Source organism: Sciurus carolinensis, chromosome 14, assembly GCF_902686445.1.
Source record: "Sciurus carolinensis chromosome 14, mSciCar1.2, whole genome shotgun sequence".
In the NCBI taxonomy this organism is placed as follows: domain Eukaryota; kingdom Metazoa; phylum Chordata; class Mammalia; order Rodentia; family Sciuridae; genus Sciurus; species Sciurus carolinensis.
Window position 1 is genome coordinate 4,854,376 of NC_062226.1, and position 20,016 is coordinate 4,874,391.

Genomic DNA, 20,016 nt, shown 5'->3' on the forward strand with positions numbered 1-20,016 from the left:
TGTAAGGCTGCTGTGGACACCAGGAAATCCACCTGACACAGTGACCAGCTCACAGCAGCACCAACATGCAGGGATGCATTCCCTGCAGCTGAGGTCAGGAGACACTGGACGCATGCTAGGAGCTGGGATGGGCGCCTTGCACATTCCTTCCAGGAGCACTTGGGATTTTCTCCGAGGTAGATCATTATCCTAATTGTAAAACAAGCCTCTATGAGTTCCAAAGAACTGAAACCATACAGAATATGCTCTCTGTTATAACAGAACTATTAGAAAACTAGAAATGCCTCATAATTAAAATGAGAACATTTAAAATTGGTATAAAAATGAACTGGATGCTGGGGGGCATCAACAAATACAAAAGTTGCCTCTATGTAAAGATTAATAAAACTAATAATCTTTGGCAGAATTGAACAAGAAAGAGAAGGTAAGTATCACCAAATTATCAGAAACAAAAGAGGGTCTACATCAACAGATCCTACAGGCATCAAAGGATGAAGAACCAGGCACGGTGGCCACACCTGCAATTCCAGAAACTCAGGAGGCTGAGGGAGAAGGATATCAAGTTCAAGGCCAGTCTGGACAACTAGCAAGAACCCGTCTTGAAATAAAATAGAAAGGGTTGGGGATGTAGCTTAGTAGTAGAGAGTCCCCAAGACATGTCCCCACCAAAAATAAAAACAAAAAATATGTACAAACATATATATATATATATATGTGTGTGTGTGTGTGTGTGTCTATATATATATATATACATGTATATATATATACATGTGTGTGTATATATATATATATATATGTATATGTATATATATATATATATATATTTTTTTTTTTTTTTGTAATCTTACAGGGTCTCATTATATTGCCTAGGCTGGTTTTGAACTCCTGAGCTCACAACATCCTCCAGTCTTGGCCTCCCAAGTTCCTGAAACTACAGGCATATGCCATCACACCCTGCTCTTCTTTTCTTGAAATTTTTGGTGGCAGTGCTGGGGTCAGTGCACAGGCCTTGTGCATGCTAAGCACGTGCTCTGTTAGCAAATGAGCATAACAAGATGCTTACGGCCTCTACAGTGAGGATCACGCAACATCTTTGAGGGAAATGGAGACCTAATAAAGAGATTCGCCAGGCTCCTAAAACTGAAGACTTAATGTTGACATGTTGCTTCTCTGGATACAGACTCAACACAATTCTAAGCAAAATGCCTGCAGGCTCTTTGTGAGTACTGACAGTTGAGTCTAGATTCCCATGGAAATGCAAAGATCGTGAATAATCAACAATGTTAAAAAGAAGAGAAGTAGAAAATTTACACTACCTGAATTCAAGATTTACTGTAAAGCTACAGGGTGGGACTGGTATCAAGATGAACAAACAGATCAACAGAACAAACGGCATCGGGACACACACCAACACTTACATGGTCAACTGATGTTTGGCAAAGGTATCAAAAAGCAATTCAAAAGGGATAGGCAAGTCTCGACAACAAACAGCATGGGAAAAGCAGGCATCCATGTGAGAAAGTGATTCCAGACGCCTACACTGCACCCCCATGGAGATGAGTCCAACCTGGACCAAGACCCAAAGCGACAGTCCAAGCTACAAAACCTCAGGAGTCTTCTTCAACACCATGGTACACAGAGGCAGAGTCCCTAAACAGGACACAGAAGTGATAACCAGAAAAAACATTTGTAAATCAAACTTCATCCAAGTTAAAAACTTCTGCTTATCAAAACAGAGCTAAAAAAAATAATATATGGACAAGGACTGAACTAGAAAAAAAAAAGTATGCAACGTGAAGTTGCAAAGGACTTGTAGTCTAACAACCAAAAAACTGAAGCTGCACAGACACTGAGCAAGGATGAAATATGAGCAGCCGTAGAACACATAAGACATCATCTCCAGTCACAAGCAAGATGCAGGTCAAGAGCGCAAGGCATGGGAAAGGTTAAAATTACAAGGACAAGCCCAGAGTTTGAGGATGCAAAGCACCAAACCCGCTCAGGGTGCTGAAGGAACGTGAGATGGTACGACCTTGGGGAGAGGCCGTTGGGTCTACAGACTTATTCAACTTAATCCCGGGCCTACCCTCAGGCCCAGCAACTCTGCTCCTGGACGCTCCCTCAGGAGGGATGAAGAGATCATTCTTAATGGGACTTTCAAAAGCGTAAGACAATCTCAGTAAAGCAATACAACAGAACACATCTCAGCACTTGAAAGTAATGACTTTTGTGCTGAATGACAAATATAAAAAACATCCTACAGGGATGGGGTGTGGCTCGTTGATACAGCACTGGTCTAGCATGTGTGAGACCTTGGGCTCAATCCCCGTCAGGAGTAGAAACTATGCACCCATTCATTTGATGTTCTATAATAGGCAATCAGTCTACAGTGAGAGCAGTCAGGAAAATTGGAACGCCTTGGGTAGAGCAGGCAGGCAGACCGACTGAGAAGGGTTGGAGGAAGTTTTCCAGGGGTGTGAACCATCCATCTTCCCAGGGTGTGCTGTGCAAGTACATCCACTGAACCAACTCTACAGGAGATGCGTGACTTACAATGTAACTAAAACTAGCTAAAAACAAAAAGAATCAGGCTGGGGATGAAGAGTGGGCAGAAGTAAAGGAATAAAAACAGGGCAACGCTGGAAATTCCTAAAGTTAGATGACAAATAGTTGGAAGCTCATTCTTTTTGATTGTTTTTAAATTTTCCATTATCTGAAACACCATTTGACCTAGCTATCCTACTCCTCGGTTTATACCCAAGGACTTAAAATCAGCGTACTACAGTGATGCAGCCACATCAATGTTTATAGCAGCTCAATTCATGATAGCAAAACCATGGAACCAACCTAGATGCCCTTCAACAGATGAATGGATAAAGAAAATGTGGTATATATATACATAGTGGAATATTACTCATCCTTTAAGAAGAATGAAATTATGGCATTTGCAAGTAAATGGATGGAATTGGAGAATATCATGCTAAGTCAAATAAGCCAATTCCAAAAAAACAAAGGCTGAATGTTTTCTCTGATAAGGGGCTGCTTATCCATAGTGGGGGGTGGGTAGAGAGGAATGAAGGAACTTTGGATGGTGAGGGGAGGGATGGGGTGGGTGGGGATGAAGACTGTGGATTGAGACAGACATTATTAACCTACATACATCTATTGAAAAAATTTTAAATAAACAAGTAAAATAAGTAAATAAAAATCAAAAATAAATAAATTTTCCATCATCAAAAGTTCTTTGAGGGCTGGGTTGTGGCTCAGTGGTAGAGAGCTTGCCTAGCACGTGAGGCACTGGGTTCCATCCTCAGCACCATGTATAAATAAATGAATAAGCAAAGGTACTGTGTCCATCTACACCTGAAAAGAACTCTTTGAAAAGTTAACATCAAAATCTCCCACGGGAAAGACCAAAAGAAGAACCAGCTTGGGCAGAAGTCATCAGGTCTACCTGGGAACGCAGGTGCCCGCCCAGGCAGGTGGCTGCAGCACGCCTCCCGCCACACCCACCTGCCCAGCCGTCCTCGGCATCCGTGTCCAGATCGTCCAGGCCCTTCAGGTTTTCTGCGTTGATGATGGTGGGCCGCGGTGCGCGCTCCACCAGCTGCCTCAGTGGGCGGACGGGGCGGGTCAGGCCCAGCCTGCTTTCTTTCCTGAGGGACAGACGTCCACACGACGGGCTTGTCAACACACAGGGAAGCACAACACTCTTCCAACAGTAAGTCCTACAGGTGCTGGGCTCGTGTGTGGGGTAAAGCTCACATCGTTTCCTTTTAACAGAAACACGTAACGAGCAGACACCCGGCGGGAAGCTCTGCCTCGCCACAGTGCCACACTGCCCGGGCAGCGGCCACAGTCACGTGCTCAACAACAGCACAGTGAAGCTCGGGGCCAGGGCACAGCCCTCCACCCACCCCACCCAGCCTGGGTGCTGAAATGGCTGCAGGTCCTCCGTGATCTCCCGGGGACATGGCAGCGGCAGCCCCACCAGAAGGCTCTGTGCGCTGGACTGCATACGCACTTACCCATCTTGGCCGTTGATCTGGAACTGTCTAAATGGAGCGCGGGGTTCCAGCCGGAGCTGAGGAAGGGGGAACGAACCCCGTTCCACTGGACCCTGGTTCTCTGATAGCTGTGGTGAACACATCTGAAACACAATACCAGGAAGAGGATTTCTGGGAATGGCCCAAATTTCAAGCTCCACTTAAATTGAAATTTGTTTTGGAAAGTGGATAATGGGAAGAAGAAACAGGAAAAGCTGTTAAAACAGGAAAAGCTAATAAGCCCTTCCCCCACTGCCCTGTTCCTCACCTGCTGTGGGTAGGTGGGCTTAGGGGCCCCCGTGTCTGGGAACACCCACTTCTCCTTCACCTAAAAGAGCACCCCTGCCAATAACATCCCCCCAACCAGGACGAGGGCCCAAGACGGCAGCACCTGGGAAGGGTAGAGGGCAAACAGGTCTGCTGGAAACCTACAGAACAGAAGAGAGCCCATGGCTGCCTTTGGCCACTGAACTGGGCCCTGCTGGACATGCTGGGACATGCACACGGGACTTACAAAAGCAGGGAGCATGTCGTGGTACGTGGGAGGGTGGTACACATTTCCCAGGAACTGTGAAGTCCCTTTGCGGACAGGAGGAGCCGGGCGGAGAGCGGGGTCCTTAGAATCGCTGGTACATGCCGAGGAGGGGGCTCCATCCCCCACGCTGGAGTTCCTGCTGCCCGGCTCAGCTGGGGAAGCGCTCAGAGACACCGCAGAGGCTGTGCTTCGCCCACCGCCCTCCCTCCAGCTCGTCACATCTGCAAGTTGATGGGCAGGAGGAGAGAGGAAAGAGGAGGGGGAGGGAGGGGTCTGTGAGGTTCCGGAAGCCAGGGGACCCCTTGCTCACCAAAAAATGAAAGGGTAAAAAAAAACAAAAGTGAAGAACCATCTGGCCTTCCAAGGGAGGCTGAGGCAGGCGCTCAGCCAGCAAGCTAAACTTTCTGAGCACAGTCAGACTGTCAGAGGGATAAAATAAGACCTGCTCAGAGAGGACGCTGCGAAGACCCGGGTTCCTCCACGGAGAGAAATCGCACACCCCCAGAGCACAGAACCCAGAGAAACGAAGCCCTGAGAACAGCCCCAGCCACTCCTCCAACACCACCAGCCCCACCTGGGCACGTGGCACTGGGCACTGGACTGCACTAAAGCCAGACAGGTCCTGCCATGTGCTGCCCGCTGACTGACAGCAGCACCTAACAGCCTCCAGTGGGCCCGGGGCACAGGCAGACCTTGAGGACTGTCAGAGCTTCCAGCACCCAGTGAGTCTGTCTGGTGGAAGGTATTACAAGAGCCTCCCATCCAAGGGGGACATTCCAAGACCCCAGGGACACCTGGAACCTCGGACATACCAAACCCTGGCCATGCACACCTACCTGTGACAGACTGATTTGCCAGCTGGGCAGTGAGAGATGAGTAACTAGAACACATATGCTCACAGACTCTCCCTCAGAACCCACAGTCAAGAGCTGCGGGCCAGCTTGGTGTTAGATGCCTGCCTTAGCACACATGAGGCCCTGGACTTTGATCCCAGCACAACAAAAACTAAACAAAACAAAACAAACCTCCAGTAGTAGTTTCAGATGTGGCTGATCACAGCTAACAAACTGTGGAGATAAACCACAGTCTAGGGGGACTGCTACATGGGCCAGAGAGAAACCGGAAGAGCCAAGGACTCTGTTCAGTCAACTTTCAGTTAGGAGTTGAAACATAAAAGGTCCCTATGTCTGTAACCCCAACGAGAAAGAGAACCAGGACAAGCCAGACAGTTAGCCTGCTCCCACTTTGCCAGGTGATTCCAGGCAAGTGAGGTCACCCTTTGGGCTGTCTGCATCCTCATCTTTTCAAATGAGAAGGAAAATTCTAGAAGCTGTTTTTAGTTCCACACTTCCATAGTCCTACAAAGTAACTCACCTGAATTAATCCCAGAAGGACACAATTCTGTCCTACAAAACTTGATTTTATATTTGCAGTAAACAAAGCAAACAAAATAAACCCCTGCAGGTCACTGAAAAGGTTTTGTCCTAAGTAGAGAGGCACAGTGGTCATTTAATTCACAGGACAACTGTGACTTGGCAACAGGGTCACCAACAGGAGAAGCCTTAGGGATTACCCAAGAAAAGTGAACAAAAGTCCCTTCCCACTTCAAGACCCGAACCTAGGAGGTACTTGAACATCCCTGGCCTAAACACCAGAACCTCAAATCACCCAAGGCCAGCAAGCAGTGCCACAGTGCCACAGACCTGGTGCCAGACACCAGAGGAGGGCAGCAGTGTGGGCTGGCTGCACAGCAGCCCGGAGCACAGAGTCTAGAGTGAGGCTGGAAACTAACATCCCAAGTGACGCCAGCAGGGTGCAGTTAGGCCTGGGAGGCACCGACTTGGAAACAAGCTCTGGAAGCAGGGACTCGAATGGGCTGGCCTTAGGCGTGTTCTTGATGCAACTACCCAACACAGCGGACAGACAGGAGGGGACAGGTCTGACCTGACCCAAAGGCAAGACGGGTGGAGGCAGGGAGGGCCCGGGGAAGAAGTCCAACAGAGCAGGGTCAGGAAGGGCGGCCTGGGGCCCGGAAGTCCCAGCACCCTCTAAGAGGGCAGAAAGACAGGGAGGGTCCTGCTCTTCAGGAGGCCAGGACACGGTCAGCACTTACTCTGGGGGCGGAGGCTTGGTCCGGGCCCATACGACGGATCTAAGACGCCCTTTTCTTTGCCAGCCTTGTCCTGCCCTCCAGCTGCTTTCAGCGTCGGAAACTCCTCGGGAGAGAAGGATAATAGTCGGCTTGAGCCCCTTAAACCTGTCGAGAGAGCCAGAAAGACACAGGGAGCGACTGAGTCCAGCGCTGCCCCACATCTGCTGTCACACTGCCCTGAAGCAGCTCCAAGCGAGCCATGCTTGTGGGCATCTGTGCTGGCAGGTGGCACTATGGTCCCAGAGGTAGCACAGGGAGGGCACCGGGGAAGATACCAGGCTCCTCCTGACTGATCCCAGGGTCACGAGGCCAGACGTGCCACTTCCCCTGAGCACACTGACTGGCTTGGTGCCGCCCACTGCAGGCAGGAAGCCATCCATCAGCAGCTCCCACCCAGAAAGCGCGTCCTGCGTGCGGCTGTCTGGGGGAGGCAGGCACATGGAGCTGGTTTTCAGCACAGGCTCCTGAAGGTCAAGCCTGGGGAAGCCCCGGCTGGCAGGGGCAGTCAGGAGATGGAGGGCACACAGGGGAAGAAGGGTGGCTGGTGCCGGGTGCAGAGGTGTAATCCCAGGGGCTCCAGAGACCGAGGCAGGAGGATCACAAGTTCAGGCTAAGCAAAGGTGAGGCACCGAGCAACTCAGTGAGACCCTGTCTCTAAATAAAATACAAAATCGGGCTGGGGATGTGGCTCAGTGGTGAGTGCCCCCGAGTTCAATCCCTTCAGTACCGCACCCCCCCCAAAAGGCAACTGGTGCTGCTTCGCCCAGGAGAGCAGATGGTAGCTTTTCGCCGATTCATTACTTTCCAGGGACCACACACTGCTGTCCTCTCCTCAGCACAGAGGCGCTGCCTGGCGCAGTCTGCACAGCTAGGGATGGTCCCGTAGTGCTGAGAGATCAGGAGTTCACGTAGAGCAGCTAGGTGCTTCCAGGCACAGCTGCCGCCCCAGGTCTGTGTCCCAGGGCTCCAGGGGCTGCAGGGGAAGCCTGGCTGCCCTTTTGCCAGGACTCACCAAACCTGCTTCACCTCCCTGGTCTGGACTTGCCTTGGAAGCTCCCAGAGCCTGTATTCCCATTCTAAGCAGCTGCTCGGTGCTTATTTCTCACAATTCTGAACCCTCGTTCCTCCGGCCCATCTCCCTAACCTCTCCTCCACTGAACCAGCCGCTCACAGCTGGGCACGCTGTCTGTGACACCTGTGCGCCAGGCACCATGCTAATGGTAACAGAATCCACATCTCTCAACACTCTGGTTCTAATTTCCAAAAGGAGCAGCTCAGTCCCCAAGGCTGCTTCCTGGCAGACCCAAGCCTGAAGCCCAAGCCACGCCACATCACGCCTTCCGTGGTTCCAGCAGGAAGCAAGGAGCTGGTGTCGGCATCAGCACTGAGTGCGACTTCCACCAGCACTGCAGCTGGACTGGAGAGGGCAGGGCCACTGCCCAGGCCTCCTCTGCACACCTAAGATGAGCACCTCCAGCAACCAGTCACTGGAGCCAGAGGCGACATCTTTGCAGAAGTAGCGTCTCCACCGCTGGCAAAGACCAGAGCACACCAACAAGATGACTTTGGAGAAGAGATTCCACAGAGCAGGTGGGTGCCTAGGCCCGACCACAACAGTCTGGAACGGGCTCATCCCTCTGGCCTCCCCCAGCAGGGGCGACACACGCACACACATGCACACACACGCACGCACACACACACACACACACACACACACACTTACCACCTTCGTGTCCTACTGGCTTTCCATTCAGCTGTGCCCATGACTTTGGTCCACCTGGCACTGAATTTGTATTCTGAAAAGAAGGAAGGAAGGAAATAAGGAAAGCTGGCTTGGTGAGTCCCCTGACCAACAACCAAGTGCACAGACCAGAGCGCTAAGACGGCAGGTGGGCTCAGGCAGAGCGCTCACTGGCACGCACAGGCCCTGGGTTCCTCCCCTGGCTCTGCAACAGGAACACGAACGTGGCACCGAGGTGCTGGCACCTCAGATCCTGCTCTCTGTGGACACGGCCGTGGCCATGTCTGCGCAGGCTCTGACGATGTGCCCTCTCCCACGGCACCTCTCTCAGTGCAGCAGCCGCAGGGACTGGAACTGCCTCGCGCTCTCACAGGGAGGAGCAAGGTCAGGGAGGTGACTGCTCAGGGCCACGAGGCCGGGACTCAGACCCAGGCAGCCGTCTTCCCCTGCTCTGCAACACCGTGTCAGGTGTCCCTGGTGCCCACAGAGCTGCTCTGCCTTGCTCCAGAGACACAGACTGAACCCCGATGCAGCACAATTCTCAAATGCTGCATCACTGTGGCTGCATGGGCAACCCAGCGCACCCGACCTGCCCACGGCCAGAGGCTCCACGGGACGGTCCTCCGCCCCTGACCAACCTGGACTTGCCTGCCAGCCTCGGCCCTGGGGGCAGCCGCTGTTGACAGCTCATGAGGGTCGGACATGCTGCCAGGCACACCCAGTCTGAGCGACCCCCACATAGCACAGCACAGCCACGGGCTGGTCACATCTACAACAGGCTCAGAGAGACCCCCCAGACAGGTAAGGACCAGGGTCTATGGCCACCAGAGTCCAAAGGCCTTCAAGTCTCAAACGCTAAGCCCATCTGCCCTTCCCACCAACACTGGCCTTTACAGCTTGCTCCTTTCCCGAGGCCGAGGGGCCCCAAATGCAGCAAGTCAAGTCCAGCCACACGCTGGAGGAGATACTAGATCAAACAGCCACCCTTTCCATCTACCTCTGCTTCCCAGGCCATCACCTCCAAGCAGAAAAACTATCTGCCTTGACAGAGCTGGTCAGGTCTTTATCTGAGTTGCCCAGCGTGCTTTGCCTGGGTCTCTGCCCACGGACCACATAAGGGACATGCCTTGGCATAAGGGGGACAGTGCCACTGGGGCTGGGCAGCCTTTGGATCCAGCAGCAAACAGAGGGCACCAGAGCAGGGCTCGCTCTCCTCTCCCACACTGCAATCCCACACCCCCATTGCTGTCTGCATCCACAGGGTGACTCCCCACCCTTGACCAGGGGCCCCAACTGGAGAGATGCCTAGAGAACCAAGAGGGGGTGCTATTATTGCCAGCAAATTCCATGCCCCAAACAACACAACTGTAATTACCCTGAGATGTTCTCAGAGTTACAAATCAATAGGCGTTTCTTCTACCCATCCCTCTGCATGAGACAGAAGACCCAGCAGCTACTAAGAAGAGGGGAAGATGGGGTACAGTGGGCTCCTCCCCCTGGCTGCAGCCCAGGCCCTTTAGGAATTCTCAACACATGCCCAGGACCTCACCCATCTCCAGGGGTGGGGACCCTGGGCTAGCCTCAAACTCACGGGCTCAAGCGAACCTCCAGTCTTAGCCTCCTGGGGACCTGGGAGGACAAGTGCCCCACTGAACCCAGGTATGAGCACACATATATTCAACAAGCTCAATACAACCAGGGGTGAAGAAGCATCATGGAACCACAATCTCACTTAGTCTGAAGTTCTGAGAAAAAGAAAGAATGTCGATTCCATGTACTGACTGCTCAACAGGCCCCAGTGAATTGAGGCCAAGGAATACGGAATCTGACAGGAACGGGGGTCTCTCTTCATTTCAAAGAGCACAGGTCAGAATTGAGTGGAGGAGGATACCGAGGAAAGCAAGAGGCCTCCACCAGCAGGTACGGCAGGCGAGGGATGGCACTGCAGACCCGGGTCACCCAGAGGGCAGCACAAGCGGGCTGGCACCAGACCTGGCGAGTGCCAGACAGCTGTCACGATTCCTCTTCTACAGAATCTGTAGATTCCCCTAGATCCATCTCTCTGGCCTCGCGGTGTAGATGAACCCTGCTGATCACGGCAAGCCCATGGCCAGCCCCCGATGTGCCAAGTGCACTGTGAGCCCTTGCTTGGCTGTGGCGTGTTAGAAAAGCGAGTAAAAGGATCATGGCTCATGTCTCCTAAGTGTGTTCCAGACATCAGTGCTCAGAGACATTCGGCTGGGAGAGGTTCCAGGACCGTCCACCTGGGATGCCCCGCTCCACGCTCCCCAGCCTGACGAGGGCGGTGAAGGAGCTCACCTGACAGCCGCGTCGCTCTGTGGCCTGGCACTTTTTGAATTCTTATGACACTCATGTCAAGCAGCACACTGGGGAAACTGACCTACCCTGCAGCCAGACCACAGAGCAGGCGGCACCGACTGCCCCAGGTCCCTCCACGCGCAGGTCAGCTTCCTCTGCTACACCCACCATCTCTCAGTCACGCATCAGTCTGCCACAGCAACACCCGTCTTAGCGAGGACACCCACTGGGCCTCAAGGGCAGGGATATGGAGGGCCACAGTGTCAAGAGGCTCTGGATGGGGTCCCCAGAACTCACCTCCTGACTGCTCGGCTGTGTCGGCTTCTGCAAATTGGAGACAGACTTCTGCAAACCCGGCTGCGGCAGCGACTCCGGCGGCTGAGAGGCCGTCGCACTGGAACTAGAGAAAGGCGAGACTCATGCTGGGGATCAGACACAGCAGGGCATCTGAGCAGGTCCTGGGCTTCCCAGAGCCACAGCAACGAAGACCCACCTCCCTAGCAGACTCCCACGCTGGCAATGGGCGGGAAACCCAGCAAGGCTGGGGCAAAGGCCTGATGCGCAGCACAGGCAGCTTCCTGTGGAGGCTGCCGTCTGCAACAACTGACCTTGCCCTGCAGAGGAGCTCGGGAGGGCACGGGGGCCGCGCCCACAGGGAAACCAAGTCACAGGCCACACCTCCTCAGGGCCGGTGCTTTAAGACAGCAGATTTGCTGCCTTCTCCAGGCTCACGAGAGGGGTGTGTGCTCACAGTAAGAATAAACTTTTTTTTTTTTTTTTGCGGTGCTTGGGATCAAACCCAGGGCCTTGCACTTGCAAGGCAAGCACTCTACCAACTGAGCTATCTCCCCAGCCCCAAGAATAAACTTGTACGTACATATGAAACAGAATCTGTCACGATCTCGTCCTCCTGACAGAGCCTCCAGGCAGATTCCTGTACATGTGCTAACACCGTATTTTCCTAACACAAATAGGATGATGGCCCCAAACCTACAGTTCCAAAACCTCTTCTTCCCTTTATGAATCTCAACAGTTTTTCAGAAGAACACATATTGACCTACCTTCTTTTTCTTTTTATATTTGTTTATATTTTTGGTACTAGAGATTGAATCAAAGGGTGCTCAACCACTGAGCCACATCCCCAGCCCCCCCCCTTTTTTTTTTATTTTTTTATTTAGAAGCAGGGCCTTACAAAGTTGCTTCGGGCCTAAGTTGCTGAAGCTGGCTTTGAACATGCCATCCTCCTGCCTCAGCCTCCTGAGCCGTTGGAATTACAGGCATGTGTGTGCCACCGTGCCCACTTCTACCTTCTTTTTAATGAGGACACAGTACACATGGGCCAGAATTTAACCAATCTCTGATTTTTTTTCTCTCCCCACTCACAGGTAACCACAACGGGCATTTTGTATACATACTAATCTTTGTACCCTGTGAGCAATCCAGTAGCACGTGACCCTAGAAACAGAACTGCTGAATCAAAAGATGTTCTAAAGTTTAGAAGACATCTCCAAGCGTCCTCTGTGGCTGCCGGTCAGCACGCACTCCTGAGAGCAGCTCCTGCCCACCTGGCTTATCTGTCAGCTGAAGCCAAGCTCTACACAGACACACGCCTCCATATTCACCTTGCCAAGTGGCCAGCCACTCACAACCAGGGCCACTGGTCCTCATGTCACGTCTGCTTAAGACGGCAGCCTCCCCTCAGTGTTCCCAGACCCAAGCACTGAGTCCCCCAGGCAGGAGGCGGCGGGCCGGGTGGCAGGAGGAGTGCCTTCCCCAGCAGCCCTGGAGGATGAAGAGGGAGTGAGCTGCTGTCTCCCAGCTCTTCAGGCTCCCACTGGAAGACCCCACCGCAGGCCAGTGCAACAGCCCACCTCCACCACGTCCCTCCTCTGTGCCTGTAACCCTCACCAATGCTGGTCACCAACCCTGGAGCCCCGTCCTGCTCCTACGTGAAGGGGGCTCAGAAGTGAAGCGACCCTCCAGGTTTCATCAAGCTGCCAGGTGGTCCCACTGGAAAGGCCAGGCGGGGCTGACTACTGAGGCCACGCCTCACCTGCCAACAGAGGGTCCCTAAGCAACCGATGGAAAGCGCTTATCCTACCCTCTGGGACCTCATTCAGTTGCTCCCACTGTAGAGCCAGCGGCTTCCTTCCCAGCCAAGTCCTCTCCCCTGGACGCCCTCCTCAGTGGCCAGAGCAGCCAGGGAAGCCACAGAGAAAGGGGAGAAGGCCTGGCATCCAAGGGGCTCGCCCAGGCCATGTGGCCAGGCCCCAGGCCCACACAGAGGCTGTTTCAGATCTGCGTTACCACACTCGCGGCCTGCCGAGGCCCCCGCGGGTGCTGTGCTGGCCGCGGTGAGTCTCGGGGCGGCTGCCATGCTGACTCTGGGCAACAGGGAGTAAGCGTTGCTCCACAGGCGACTCAGCTGCTCAGAGCCTCGGCAGCTGCCCCTACCACTGGCTCTGGAAGTCAGGGAAATGAGGCGGGGCCAAGAACGCACGCGCAACAGTGGGAGGAGGCAGGCTGCCCCCGCCTGCTCGTGGCCCTGCGCTCACCTCTTTGGGTCGGACTGCTCCTGCTTGTTTGCCCATCCCGTCCCGTCCTTGGGCACTATCACGATGCTGGGGTCGTTTCCTTTGTTTTCAGACTTCAGGCTTGGCAGGTTTGCAGGTGGTGGCATGCGCCGGGCTGTGGCCACTTTCCCGAGACTCTGTAAGCCATGTCTAGGAATAACTGTGGGGGACAGGATGGAGCAGACGCACGCAGAGGTCACGGGAGGAAGGAGGCTGGCTCACTCGCGCTCTCCCACCTCTAAGGATGAAGGACAGCCCACCAGAGACAGGCTCCTGGAGGCCACCACAGCCACCACAAGCTCTGTGCAGGACGTCAGACCAAGCCTACTGAAGTCTGCACAGAGGCCTCCCTCCTGCGAGGAACTCAGGACACAGGTGAGGAGCCTGCCCCAAAGCCCTGTGTGGGGACGGCTCTGGTCTCATCCTGACAGGACCCAACAATGCCTGGGCTGGGGCCACTCAGGAAGGCCTTGTGGGTGTGGACAGGATCAACACCTTCCCACCCACTCCAAAAAGTCAAACCCATGAAACCCAAAAAGGTAAACTGAATTCCATTCTAAAACATCCACAGCTTCGCTGAGTTAATAGATGGACAATAGTCACACTGCAGGAGAGTCAGGCTCTCCAAGGTTCTGGAGTCAGACCTCAAGCAGGAAGCGAAGGGCGACCTGCTCCCAGGTGCCCAGACTCAATCATCTGGCCAGGTCTCGGACACACCGGCAGGGGCACAGAACTCGCCTTCAGGTGGGGCCTCACCTGAGGACCTGGTGGCGTCTACTGGTCTTCCTTTATACTTGTCAAACAGGCTGAGAGTCGAGTACTTGCTTTTCCCATCCTTGCCCTTGGTTATTTGCCCCAGACGATCGGACATTGCGATGAAATGTCATCTAGTAAGGATATTTTTCTCAACGCCGCTCCCGATCTGCCTTTGGAATAGAAGCAAGAGTTAGTCACCAGGACTTATGACCCAAAGGACTGACTCCTCCAAGGATCACGGACCTTCTGAAGATCTGAGGACAGCTTTGGGCTCTTTCCCTAGGAAAACACCTTTTCCTCCTACAAGCACTTGCCCAAGGTGGCCCGTGCCCCACCCACAGCCAACTGCTCTGTGTGCACTGGTCAGAGCCTACTGCCCACAGCCATGTGGAAATGCACACTTGAACACACTCAGTCTCCCCTAGCCAAGCACATCCCTCCCAGAGGGAACAGTCCACGCCCAGGCCTGGAGGCATACCCACGAAACACCAGAAGCAGGACAGGCCAGACCAGGGAGCCCACGGCCTGTCTGCCGCGGCAGCTCGTCCCAAGGACGGGGAAACCAGCCAGTCGGTTGTCAGGAGCATGTAGGCACCCGCAAACAAAGAACCAGCACCCAGGCAGAAAACATCTGCCCAGGCCACAGGAGCACGCTCCCAGGGTGCACGCGTGGAAAACGGCGGACCCGGTCCAGGGCTGATTGGGAGAGCCCTGCCCCTCCACCAGCACTGCAGGTCTTCCGCACTTCCCCATGCCCACTGTGCCCTCCTGTCCATCCAGATGCTGAGCCCAGCTACTGCAGCAGGGCAGAATGAGCCCCAGGCCAAGACTGAGGTCACAGCTGCCTTCTCCTCTACACCCACCCTTGACGGGAGGTTCCAAACTTGACCAGATGGGGAAAAACCCTGTGTAAGGAACACGACCTTCTACTTGCCGTTAACCTATGGAGAAGTCGATCGAGTGTCCTTAACAACAAGGGTGATGTGCGGGATGCCTGCTGACCACGCACAGGCACCGAGGTGGCTGCCTTGTAGAGTCCGCCCCTTTGCCATCCTGTCCTGAAGCCATGCAGGCCAGGACAGATGCATCAGCATGTCTGGGCAGTACTTTGCACCCCAAAAGACGATGCTTGAGAGAAAAGTCTATCATGACCATAGACACAGCACAAAGAGCAAAGATGGGTTACAAGCTGGGCCAAAAGAAGGTAAGATAGCAGAGGTGGCGCTCCCGTCTCAGCTGACCGAGCCCTGGGCAGTGAGGGCTACAGGATCTGCCCTGCAGGAACCAGGCTCACCGTCCTCTCCTCCACTCAGCCAGGACTGAGGCCCCGCCAGGCACCAGGGGACAGATAACAAGCAGTGCATCCAGGGGTGCTCAGGAACAGGCAGGGGGCGTCCAGCAGGCGCATGCGTACTGACGCTGCACCCTCCCCAGGGAGGGCGGGCCTCCTTCCTTTAGCCTTCTCAAATCCTTTAGCCATACTCAAATCCAGGCCACTCAGTGACCCTGGAGAGGCCAAAGCGTCAGGGAACAGGTGCTTCCGAGTGTGTGGGAGCATCTGTGAGGGCCACAGCAGAGGGGGTCTGTTCTGCTCACACTCCTGTCCAAACCAGAGGTGCCGAAGGTGCTACAGCAGGGTCTGCAAGACATACACTCCCAGGGCCAAAGCTGCCTGCAGCAGCGGAGAACAACAAGCCGCAGGAGGGGAAAGGTCAGAACGGGGGACCAGGCCACCCCATCTGTCCCTTCCCACTGCTCAGCTGTGTCTCTGTTCCACCCTGCGGAAGTCCTAAACGCCAGTCAGGCATGCGGCCACGCCTGTGATCCCAGCCACTCGGGAGGCTGAGGCAGGAGGATGGCAAATTCAAGGCTAGGCTGGATAACGTAGCCAGACTCTGTCTCAAAAAATAAATAAATTAAATAAATAAATAAATAAAAAGGGCAGCATGAGCAAGGCCCTGGGTTCACTTCCCGGCACTGCAATCAATCAATGAAAACTCTATCAGCATCCCCCTGCAACCAGCTGGCCCATGGCCTTCAAGGACAGGGCTGGATCCGAGCTGGTCAGAAAGCCGGCACTCTGCAGGCTCTTGGTGCAGATCAAGTGAATGTCTCCACTTCAGTGGGAGGAGGTCTGCAGGGAAATGCAAATCAAAACCCAAAGAAGCACCCTCTTACCCTTGAAATAATGGCTGTTATCAAAACAAAAAATAAGCTGGGTGCGGGAACAGGCTCAATCGCTGATCCCCACAACCACAAATAACAAGTAACAAATGCCAGTGAGGGCAGAGCAAGGGCTGCTCAGCAAGGCACCGGCCAGACCCCGCTCCATGGGCTGGGACAGGGACACACTGGACTGTCAGGAACTCTCCACAAACTCGCAAGAGGCTGAAGGGGTCTGCAGGGAGTGTTACACAGTCCTCCACACAGATGCTGATGAGCTCGCTCCCTGCAAGCCAGGACGGCTACTTTCATCTGGCAAAGGGTTTTGCAGGTGTGGTTAAGGGGCTTGGGTGGAAGATCATCCTGAGTTAGAGGAAGCCCAGTGGAGCCTCAGGGGTCCCTGTGAACGGAAGCAGAGGGTCAGGGTCAGGGTCAGAGATGTGCACTGGGAACAAAAGCAGGAGCAATGCTCTCTGAAGCTGGAGGAGGGACCTGGAGATGAGGCGCAGGCCACTGGAGGCTGTGAAGCACAGGAAGAGACCCTCCAAGCCTCTGGGAACAGCAAGCAGCTGCCAACACCTGGATTTCAGCCCCAGCCCTGGACCTCAGATTTCCAGCCCTGGTGTTGTTCTGAGCCACTAAACGTGCAGTAGCTTGTCGCACACACTACCACATGCCGACGAGAAGCTGGACCTGGGACACAACCCAGTCCCAAACCCAGCAAGAGACACTGGGACCCTCCTCAGTCACAGCCCAGAGGAGTGTGCCACATTCTCGAACTTCAGCACCAGGACAAGGGCTAGTCCCTGCCCCAGCTGTCACCTGGGTGTGGATCACAAATGCGCTGAAGGGCCGTCAGCCTGACCCTGTGCCCCTCCCTGCCACACAGGGGGCAGGACTAGATCTGTCACCGTGAACGCTAATTCAGATGCCTCTTCACTCAATCAAAAGCCAACAAAGGCATCAGAGAGATCATCTGCCAGCCATTCTGCTCTAAAAAGCTGGCGGGGGGGGGTCCGACAGGCAAGCTCTTTTTTATGCCATGCACAGGATCAAACCCAGGCCTTGTGCGGGCCAGGCAAGTGCTCTTCTGACAGCCACGCGCCCAGTCCTCCACATTGTATCTTTACATGTATTAGTTGTAGATGGACACGATACATTTATTTTATTTCTATGTGCTGCTGAGAATCGAACCCAGGGCCTCACACATGCTAGGCGAGCTCTGCCACAGAGCCCAGCCCCAGCCCTCCATGTCCTATCTTAACCTGCCTGACTTCTCAAGCAAAATGTCATATGATTCTGAAACTTGACCAGAAAACATATTTGTTTCTGTAAATATTTCTAAAAGTCTTCTTAACGCCCATCAGTCCTGGCTTCTGCCAATCCACTGATGCAAACATATCTTTCTTCAACTCCTCACTGACTGAGCCTGTGAACAGAAGTTAGAGTGGACACAGAGCCCTCGGCGTGTCCACTCTGAGAGTCACCATTCCCACACCCACCCCAGAGACCAGCAAACTGACCTCTCCACCCTTGCACCCTGGAAACAATTAAAGTCCTACACAAACATAAGCCCTGTCCCAGGAATCTAGAAAAGGATGATTGGTCTGCAAGGGCCTGAACTATGTCCCCAAGCTCAACCACCAGCTGACACCAACATAACCAGCATCCATCTCATCCCAGGTAAAATGCTCTCCAGCCCACTGACCACAGAGCCTCAGTGACATGTGGGAAACTCCCCACTGATGCAGGCGCCAGGCCTGCAGCATGTTCCGAAGTGCCAAGCCTCCCTCGAGACTTGCACCTGCTGGGCACACTATCAGCCTCTCCAGACCTGCTTCCTCAGTCACCAATGACAGGCCTGGCCAGGAACTCTTTAGGCACCAGCCTGTCCTAGAACCAAGCACTGCCGTGTTAATGACCACAGCCACAAGTGCAAAGGACTTGTTCACGTCAGCTACCTCCTACTGCACATCTGAGCCTGGATCCCATATCCCCTGTAGATTCAGGGTGCTAATCAGCAATCATCTGAGCCCCACCATCCTGGAAGATGCCAGGTTGAGGTTGCTGCCCAGAGGCTCTTCTGATCCTCCACCACGGCCTGAAGGGGAACATGGGATGGGGCTGCACAGGGCACACCGAGCCTAAAGCCTAAAGCAGTTACACTTCGCACCTAACAACGTGAGTTATGGACACCTCCTGGAGCACCCAAGGGTTCTTTCGCTAAGCCGGATTTCACTGGACACAGCGCTGAAATACAGAACAGTGCTGGGCCAGCCCCGAGCATCTGTCTCTGCTGAAGCACTGATCTGGGCTGGCCCAGCCCGCCACGCCCAGTGACACTGCTTGCCAACTGGTCTTTACAAGCATAGGCCAGGAGCGCCAGCTGCGAGCAAGCCTTTACCCAGGGGAAAAAAAAAAGAAAGAAAATCAGAAGAAGCACCCTGCCTGGGAAAGGGTCCTGCTGGTGCGCCCCCGAACCCCTCCCCTGCTGTAACCCTTCCTGTCTTACAGAAGCCACCCGAGGTGCAACCACAGGGCACAAGAGCATCGGTGAAGGAAAAACCGGGTCTAAAAATTCCCATGAAGGCAGCTTAGGAGATGAGTAAATGAAGAAAGAACATTTAGAAATAAACCCAGGTCTGCATGCTTTGGCATATAATCTAAATGGGCTGAGAGGCCCAGGCCCTGCTGGAATAAAAACTACCAGAAAGACAGCCAACAAAGGCACCTGACACCCAGCCCCACCTCTCCAGACAGCAGGCCGGCCGAGCAGGTTCCTGAGAACCGTCTGCCCATCACAGGGAAAGGCTTTATCAAAAACCATTTCCAGGTAACAGGATTAATTTCACTCTGCACTTGGGTACCAGCCAGTATCATGTGACCGACCAGGAGACTGAGATGGCCTACAACTCACCAGCAATGGTGGCACATTCAGGGCCAATGACAGTGCCACAGGCAGGCCTTCCTGAGCACTGGGCACCTTGCTAAGCACTCACATGCCACACCCCCAGCACCTCGCAACCACCCTTTCTGAAAGCTACTTCCACGTCAGCCAGTTTGACAGGAGTAGGGCATTAGGGTTCAGAAAGGACAGAGACATTATCTTGCCCAAGGTCACGAGGCTGCTAAGTGCTAGAGCCAGCATGGAGTGCGGCTGGAGGAGGCCAGGCTGCAGACTAAATGCCCAGGGCCCATGGGGCCATGCACACGGGACAGGAGTCAACCCAGCTCAGTGATGCACTGTCTGATTGCAGATGAGGACACAGACAAGAACTCAAGACAAGCATTCAATGCATGACCAGCCTTCAACAGTCAGATTCCCACCAAGGCCAGTCTGGTCTCTTCCCAGGTCTCTGTGATCTAGTGCCTCTGGGTTGAAACAGGCACTCTGGTCACACCCATGTCAATCAAGACTCCACGGCGTGCAGCCCAAGCTCCGGCTGGCTCAGGGCACAGTCACCTGGGAGGACATACAGTGGGGTAGGTGAAGTCCTCAGCCCCCAGCTGGGGAGAAGGAGGAAAGAATGAGGACCTTGCAAGACAAAACCCACAATCAGCAGGAGTAGGAAGGGACAGCAGGCAGGGTGGACACTAGGAAGCAAGGAGGGTGGCCAGGAAAGGGCACAGTCATCAGACAGGAAAGCAAAGAACCCTCACCACGAAATCCGGGTGCATGGTTAATCAATCTGCCCTTCTCCAACATGCCAACATCTATCAAAGAGCACTGT

General features: G+C 53.9%; 1 protein-coding gene across 10 annotated transcripts in view; it reads right to left on the bottom strand.

The window, feature by feature from the left end:
- Positions 1-20,016, bottom strand: part of Prrc2b (proline rich coiled-coil 2B) — a 78,388-nt gene that overhangs the window by 38,193 nt on the left and 20,179 nt on the right. For 9 of the 10 annotated variants that reach the window (XM_047524362.1, XM_047524361.1, XM_047524360.1 and 6 more), the window contains exons 2-9: positions 14,123-14,292; positions 13,349-13,526; positions 11,091-11,193; positions 8,457-8,529; positions 6,695-6,838; positions 4,561-4,802; positions 4,029-4,150; positions 3,514-3,656 (exon numbers count right to left, since the gene is read on the bottom strand). In XM_047524362.1, the coding sequence (XP_047380318.1) occupies positions 3,514-3,656; positions 4,029-4,150; positions 4,561-4,802; positions 6,695-6,838; positions 8,457-8,529; positions 11,091-11,193; positions 13,349-13,526; positions 14,123-14,237 (1,120 nt within the window). In that variant the 5' untranslated portion in view covers positions 14,238-14,292. The remainder of the gene's footprint in view (positions 1-3,513; positions 3,657-4,028; positions 4,151-4,560; positions 4,803-6,694; positions 6,839-8,456; positions 8,530-11,090; positions 11,194-13,348; positions 13,527-14,122; positions 14,293-20,016) is intronic. The other variant, XM_047524356.1, reaches the window with a different exon arrangement.